Source organism: Anguilla rostrata, chromosome 17 (genome assembly GCF_018555375.3).
Source record: "Anguilla rostrata isolate EN2019 chromosome 17, ASM1855537v3, whole genome shotgun sequence".
Classification (NCBI taxonomy): domain Eukaryota; kingdom Metazoa; phylum Chordata; class Actinopteri; order Anguilliformes; family Anguillidae; genus Anguilla; species Anguilla rostrata.
The window spans coordinates 9,491,289-9,499,278 of record NC_057949.1 but is presented as its reverse complement, the minus strand read 5'-3'; the positions used below and the strand labels follow the sequence as shown (position 1 = coordinate 9,499,278).

General features: G+C 44.9%; 1 protein-coding gene across 3 annotated transcripts in view; it reads right to left on the bottom strand.

Annotated features, from left to right (window-relative positions):
* Positions 1 to 27: 27 nt before the first annotated feature.
* The window catches only part of abat (4-aminobutyrate aminotransferase), a 30,974-nt gene continuing 23,011 nt past the window's right edge, over positions 28 to 7,990 (bottom strand). For all 3 annotated transcript variants that reach the window (XM_064315710.1, XM_064315713.1, XM_064315711.1), the window contains 6 exons: positions 7,724 to 7,872; positions 6,881 to 7,018; positions 5,287 to 5,454; positions 3,650 to 3,796; positions 3,275 to 3,386; positions 28 to 2,564 (listed from right to left, as the gene is read on the bottom strand). In XM_064315710.1, the coding sequence (XP_064171780.1) occupies positions 2,443 to 2,564; positions 3,275 to 3,386; positions 3,650 to 3,796; positions 5,287 to 5,454; positions 6,881 to 7,018; positions 7,724 to 7,872 (836 nt within the window). In that variant the 3' untranslated portion in view covers positions 28 to 2,442. The remainder of the gene's footprint in view (positions 2,565 to 3,274; positions 3,387 to 3,649; positions 3,797 to 5,286; positions 5,455 to 6,880; positions 7,019 to 7,723; positions 7,873 to 7,990) is intronic.

Sequence of the window (7,990 nt, the reverse complement as noted above, 5' to 3'; positions counted from 1 at the left end):
ATGCAAACTACACCACACAAAGCCCAATTGGATTAATCAAAATGTTTTTTAAGGTTTATTTTCAATACGGAGTTTTAAAATTACAACAAAGTTAGACCAAGCTGAATTAATTACATCAATAACTGGCAATCCTTCACAGAACAACAAACAGCAATGTTTTTCCTTCCCTATTTAAACTCATTAACAAGGCTGCAGATAAGACATGTCTCTATACAGCAATGACTTGCACGTTCTTAACATACATTTTAATTTTAACTTCATTATGTCTGAGACATTGTCAGACTCTATCACCCTAGATCTGAGATAGGCTAACAAAAAATTCTGTGGCGTGTACTTCCTGTCCACAACATTTAAAACATTTAGAGAGGCATTGAAAAACAAGCAATGTTTACAATGGATCTGGCAGCTTCATGGAAAAAAGTACCGTTATACAACAGCACATGTGCATTACATGGGATCGACAGGTTAATGAATACACCTGGCACCTTTTACTGCAAGCTAAATTAACACAGCTATATAGAAGCAAATGTATATTTTTTTTACGTATGTACAGAGCATGTATAAGGTTGGTTTTTTTGGCTGTACTGTAATGTTGCTAGGGTTAAGACCCGACAACAGGGGTGTCGATATCTGCTCTGTTGCGTTTATTGCCATAAAATCAAGACATTTTCTGTAACTAGGCTAACGCACTTCAGTCAAAGCTTTGTTTAAATGATCCAAAACTACCATGGTAAGAAGCAAAACAAGTCATGATTGGTGCTTTAGATTTAAGATTTAAGAAAATATTTGCCCAATACATTCATACCAAGTTTTCTAAGCAAGCAACACTTTACTGGATTTTACACACGCACACACACACGCATACACACACCTTAAAGATGTAAAATGGGGCATTCCCCTGAGCACAGAGAAAATGGTGACATGTTCCAGGAAGGGACAAAAACAACCCAATGCAAAACAAAAAATTAGCAAAACATTGTTTTTCTTTTCTGGGAGCCAGGTCATATTACAATAAAATGGGCCAGCACAATAAAGGCCCTCGCTCTGAAAATCGGTGCGATACAGCGACTTTGTATTGCCTAGATGTTGGCTCTGTGACAAAAATAGCTCGTTAAAAAATAAAATAAAATCTCTTCTTGGGGAAAATGGATAGCAGCTTCTGTTAGGATATGTGAAAGTCCACAGCTCTTATTGGAAAAAAATGAAATAAAATTAATTTTTCTTCCTCATCTCTCTGACTGGAGGGGACAGTCATAATAGTAGATACACTAAAAAAATTATAATTATCCTGAAAGTGACTATTTACAATAATTTAATTTTATACACAAAACTTCTTGAAGCCGACTTTGCTAAATAAGCAGGGCAGGTGAAAATCAACTTTTTCATCTTCATTAGTGGATAAAATTTGTTTGACTAACAGCATTATACTCTAGCGTTTGCCAATAGACATCATAGTATCTCTCCGTCTAATGAAAAACCAATGTCCTGGGTGAACCCTTTCAGCTCCTGTAATTGATAAAAACAGGAGGGTTTGTCCACACACAGTGGTGGTAGTGACCACCACTCTGGCCTGGCCCAGAAAAGAGAGGTCAGAAAACAGACAGCGGTGGGAATCTCACTAACGCATTAGTCATTCTGTTTTTTTTGCTCATTGAGTATTTTTGTGGCTCAAAATGGACGGACTGCACACGCAAAGCTCCTGCTGCCATCTAGGCTTGCGGTCAGGGGGTTACAGCTGATCGGGTTGACCGTCCGCCAACGAAAATGACCTTGTGCTCCATTTCAGCCGAAATGCGGTCACCCTAAGGGCGGGGGGAGCACAGAATTCGACTGAAACAAAGACCGCCTCTCTTCATCCGTGACCTTCAGCAGCGAGGGCAAGCTTGCTCGTAGACCCTGCCATACTCAAACATGATACCGGACCATTACGTGGGGATTTTTTTGGAAACCTGCACTCCCCTCTGTACCTCGCACTCCCAAAACATAACATTCTCCCGCTCCACATGCTTGTCCTCAGAATGTATTACTTCATCTTAGCACCTGTAACACACATACAACTGCTTTTCCCAGTGTCTTCATGCATCAGATTCGGATTGATTCATTTATGAAATGCGTTGTGTTTCATTTAAAATTGTGCACACAAAAAGATAAATGAAAACAAAAAAATCCTAAAAAAGAAAAAAAAAAAGGCATTATTGTGCTTCTGGCAGAAAGGGGGGAGGGGTTAGCAAGGTACTGTCACGACCCTGGTTGCCATGGAGATGCATTACGCAGAATTTCTAAAACCAGGTGTGTCTGACCCCCCCTCACCTGTTGTGAGGGAGGAAAAAGGGGATCTGACTGGCTCTGGCATTACTCTATTATTTTGCGATGCGCCGTTTGTGAATCTCTCCTTGGATTGGACCCTTGTGCTTCAGAGGGTGTGGCTTCGCTCCTCTTCCCCTACTTGTACTCGGCCAGGATGTCGTTGAACATGTTGAGGAAGAGGTGGACGTGGTACTCCTTGAAGACCAGCGCGGGTCGGAACCGGATCGAGCGATCCCCGCATCCCCCCAGGATCATCCCTGCGTGGAAACACAGCCTGGGTTGGTTTGGGGAAGACACCAGGGTTTGGAGCAGACTCCATTTCAAATTGATCCAATCAGGAAATGAATAGAACATTTGCCGTGATGTCATCAGAGGATTTCTCAACTGACAAATTTAAATTAAGTAGGACTGACCCCCCGTTCCTGGAAGACCATTGACCTCTGACATCTCCTGCTAGCCCTGGTGGCCAGTTTCAAGGGCACTCTAGGGTGAAGCTGACCTCATGATCTAGCAGTGTGGGATTCTCGCAAATCCAGGGGTGTCAGTCCCTCGCCCTGGATGGCTACAGTGGCTGCTGCTTTTTAGTGTTCCAGTCACTGATTGGTTGGAGTCCACACACTTTGTTTCCAAGGGCTAAAGTGGCAGGTGATTGAAAGGAAGCCACAGAATCCTGCAGATACTGCAGCCCTCTGGGTCCACAGTGTAACTCCTGCTCCACAGTACTGGTTAAGTTCAGACAAGGGCCAATCCGTTTCACAAACTTTAGCTCCTAATAATTTTATTAGCTCAATCATATCTTGATCTGACATTTGTATAAGCACCAGCTACAGCCACAGACTGCAAGTGCGTCCTAAAGATTTCACTCTGCTCAAGTACAGGAGTGAGCCAGCACACATACAAGTACACGTACATGCAAACGTGTGCGCGCGCACACACACACACACACACACACACACTGTGTCCTTACCCTTGTTTCGGGCCTTGGAGATGAGGTCGTTGCGTGTGGGGTCGTCACAGATGTCGACGGCGCAGAAGGTGCCCGTGCCTCTGGCGGCACTCAGGAGGTGAGGGTACTGAGCCTGGAGGAGAGAGGGACTGGTCATCTCCCATAGTCACGTCCCCTCACAGACATGCTCCAAATACATTACATGACATTACACAAGCACCTCAAACAGTCACGTCCCCTTACAGACATGCTCCAAATACACTACATGACATTACACAAGCACCTCAAACAGTCACGTCCCCTTACAGACACACTGCAAATACATTACATGACATTACACACACACCTGTGACAGACCTGTGGGACGCCCCCTGCAGGTTAAGGGCGGTACTGTACCTGGAGCTCATGCAGGCCTTGCAGCAGAGCTTTCCCAGAGCGAGTCACCTCCTCCAGCAGCCTCTCCCTCTTAATCACATTCAGCACCTCGGCCAGGAAGAGGTTCTTAGAGGGGTCTCCCATCCACGTGTTAAAGATCCTGTACGGCTGTTCAGGAAAAAACAGAGTGTAAAATACTGGCCTATACTGCACACTTCCAGCAACCTGAACACAGCGCTCGTCCTCACATATGCATCACTATCCATCTATAAAAGTTTGACAGCCGTACCCGGGTACTGAAGTCTGCAGGTTTTTGGTGATCAGCAGACGCGGCTATTGTCCTGCGCTATATTGACAGTACAACCACACACGCTATGTGCATGCCTGTTTGGATGTAAATTTTTGTCTGTAACTATACTTCAGTGAACCTGGACAGATCACACGATTGCATTCGTAGATTTCAAGAACCCCATTTAAACAGGAGTATTTTTAGGCTTTTCTTCCTGGATACAGTATTATTATTCTTTCCCACCAAACACAGCACACTATTGCTTCAGATGCTGGGGTTTGATCTTTCACTACAATAAATACAGAGGAAACATTTTTAGCTTTAATTTTTTAATAAAAGGTGGATAAAGGAACACAAGAACTTAGGATTTAGGTCTAAAAATAAAGGAAGATATAAAATGTGTTGTCTGTGGTTATTCAGCAGGGGGCAGTGTTTACCATCATGAAGGCATCAATTCTGGGTAATAGTGTCTCGCCTGTAAACGTAAGCCCTTTATAAGCTCAGCTTACGAGTCAGAAGCACCGCAGTTCCTTCCTTCCATTCACACAGCTCTACCAGAGATCAGAGGCCAGTCTAAGGTTAGGAACTGGCCCAATCTCTCCCACCAAAGTCAATGCATTTATCACTGCAGGGGTTCCCAGACCTGGGGGGCCCTCTGTATATCAACTGTAATGACCTGTTAATTGTTCTTAATTAGACAATCTCTAATGAAGGATGATTAACTCCTTTAAGGCCGCATTATGTCAGAAACAGCTCTGCATGCCGTGAAGAATGAATGTGTCATATTAACACCGCAGGGCTTTGTAGCACTCAGCCGTACGCATGGATCCATACTGAGTAATGTGCTACAAGACGCTGCGGTTTGTAATATTTATTCAGTCATAGACTGGTAGGTGAACGCAGTAGGGACCTAACTGCTGGAACTGTCAGCAACTGAGCAAATGGCAAAAAGCCAAACTTAACATCTTCAGCAACCTTCATTTATAACCTAACAAAGACTGAGTTTGGGAATTCCTGCATTACACATGGAGGGAAAAGCCCAGTGATGAGCAGGACTATGTACACAGACACAGATTACAAATATGACGTCATTTGTTTTTGCTGTTTATCTTCCACTCTGTCGCACCTGCTGAATGAAATATCCTTGATTCTCTTTAGAGTGGTTTCCAGTAAAAAATCCTGCAGTTTGACTGGTTTTATTTAGTTTGAGCTACCTATGAGCAGTAGGTCAGTTCAGTTGGCTAGAATCGCCATCTCCGATCCAAGCCCCACCAACACAAGCTCATAATTAATCGGAAATAGCTACTAGCGACTTTCGTTTATCGGTAAAATGCGCGCCCAGATGTTTGGGGGGGGGGGGGGGACCCACCTTGTCGGCCGTCAACTCGTCTTTGTGGAAGTAGCCGCCGGTCAGGAGCTTCTTGCTGAAGGAGACGATGTCGGCCGGGTCGTCCAATCCCCAGTGCTCGTGCGCCCAGAACTTCCCCGTGGACCCGCCCCCCGTCTGGACCTCGTCCACGTGGAACGCGCAGCCGTGCTGATGGGAGAGAGAGGCGGGGCATGAGCAAGCCTGAGATACAGTCCGCTGCTGATAACTGCACACCCCTGGGCTTCCTCCAGTGTTACTTCACTTAAGCATGTTATACCACAGGAGTACGTGTCATTTTGGTCGGATTACAGTGGGACCAGGAACAATACAGGGCAACAGTTAGTACTCTTCTTTAAATACCTACAGCAAACCTGGCCTGGTTTAAAGGATAAAACAGACAATGGAGTTTTCAACATTCTGTGCATTAAATGTGAGGTTAGGACAGAAAACGTAAAGGCCCCTGGTTACTGTGTGAGGATGTGCCCATACCTGCACTGTTCTGGAACAAACCCAAGACCCATTAAATTTGCACAAAACTTGTCTGTCATTTTACATTAAAATAGTGTCTTTTACATGAAATTCAAACATATTTCAAGGGCAGCCTGACATTCTAAAAAATCCTGAAGGGCTGGGTGGAGCCTGTTATTATTTTACAGTCTCTAAAGTTGTCAAATCAGTTTAATGGCTTTTTCCCCCTTAGCATTTTAACTTCAGAGAGATCAATGGTGAGGGTGAACAGAAACATTTGTGTTATCTTTAAAGGTAAGATCGTGTCGCTGCCTTTCAGTAACTTACAGCTTCACACAAAACTAGTTATCTTCAAATGCATTTGGGGTAAGACCAAAAACAAAAGAAAAAAAACCAGGGAGTGTGTGGTTGGATATAGCAAACATTTATCTGGGTGGCTAACCAATAGTGTGCTTTACACCTTAAACTAAGTTGTTTCCGTTCATTTTCAAAAACTTTGTTGACACTTTTATTCCACCCACAGTGAACTGTATCAGATTTCAGTATGTAGGTGCACTTATATAAAAAACAATGGCAAGTTTTTTGTGAGTGACAGGTGCTTACTCACAAAGCAGACGTTCAAATGGAAAATTGTGAATGACACGCAAGTACCAGCTCTGGAAAGCGTGATAATTACTGCTCTGCAGTTACATGTGCATGTCAAGACTACTCTTCCACACTGGAAAGATGCTTAGCAACATTACCAAATTACCTGGGTGTACACCTGTGTGGCAGCCACCATCTTACAGGCACCAATATCTGCCTCCTGACCATCTCTGCTGGTATCCCAAACAACCAATAGGGTTAAATCAGGGATGTGCCCTGTTACTGATTAATCAGGAAGTACAGATCTTTTTCTTACACCTCACAAATTCTGGGATCTCTAGGGTTTGGTTGTATTTCTAAATATTCTCGCTAACAGGTGTCAAAGAGCGAAAGGCTCTTAATGTTAGTGTATTTAAGACGCACCCAAGCCCCCTGCCTTGGGGCCCTAAACAGAGTGCAAACAGGTCTGAAAAACCACAGTCCTTCATTAGTCAGGACGCATCAGGAGAAACGCCATCGCTGCGCCGAGGAGAGTCCGTACCTTCCTGGCGATGTTCCTCAGCCTGTGGAAGAAATCCGCCGAGGCGTGGTTGTCCCCTCCCTCGGCCTGGATGGGCTCGATCACGACGCCAGCCACGGGTTTGCCCTTCTGCCTCCACTTGACGATGAGGTCCTCCACCTGCAACACACAGCCCATTGAGCATGGCCTGCCGCCAGCAGAGGGCGGTCTTCCCCATCTACGGAGTGTGGCACAGCGGGTAAGGAACTGCGCTTGTAACCGAAAGGTCGCAGGTTCGATTCCCGGGTAAGGACACTGCCGTTGTACCCTTGAGCAAGGTACTTAACCTGCATTGCTTCAGTATATATCCAGCTGTATAAATGGATACAATGTAAAGTGCTATGTAAAAAAAGTTGTGTAAGTCGCTCTGGATAAGAGCGTCTGCTAAATGCCTGTAATGTAATGTAATGTAATGTAATCTAACGCCACCCAAAACTACAGACAGGAAGCTGTTTTTGCACCTGTTTTTTGGCACAGGACCAATGTACTGCTTTGGGCACTGTGCCAATGTACTACTTTGGGCATGGGACCAACGTACACAGTCTTGGGCACTGCACCAATGTACTGCTTTGGGCACTGTACCAATGTACTTCTTTGGGCACTGTGCCAATGTACTGCTTTGGACACTGTGCCAATGTACTGCTTTTGGCACTGTACCAATGTACTGTTTTGTATTACAACCACACATCATCTATACACTGACAAGATCATTAGCTCAATATTCGTAACACTGGCAGTTCAGCTTTTGCCATTGTATAAGATCAAAGTGCCCAGATTTCGCAGTGTTCATGCAGGGAGTGTGGTTTGAGGCAGTGTGTCATTCACCTCCTCCAGGCAGCGAGACTCCTCCTGGGCGTTCTCCCGGGTGAACTCCTCAAGCGGGTAGCGCAGTTTGGGGAAGGGGGCGATGGGCCAGTCGAAGGACGGCACATCCAGCTTGTGAATGGCCTTGGAGTGTGTGGTTGCCAGGCAGCCTAAAAAAGTATTTAAACAGAGGAGGAAATTGAGGCTGAGTATTTACACAGAGGAGCAAACAGAGACTGGGTATTTACACAGAGGAGCAAACACAGAGACTGGGTATTACACAGAGGA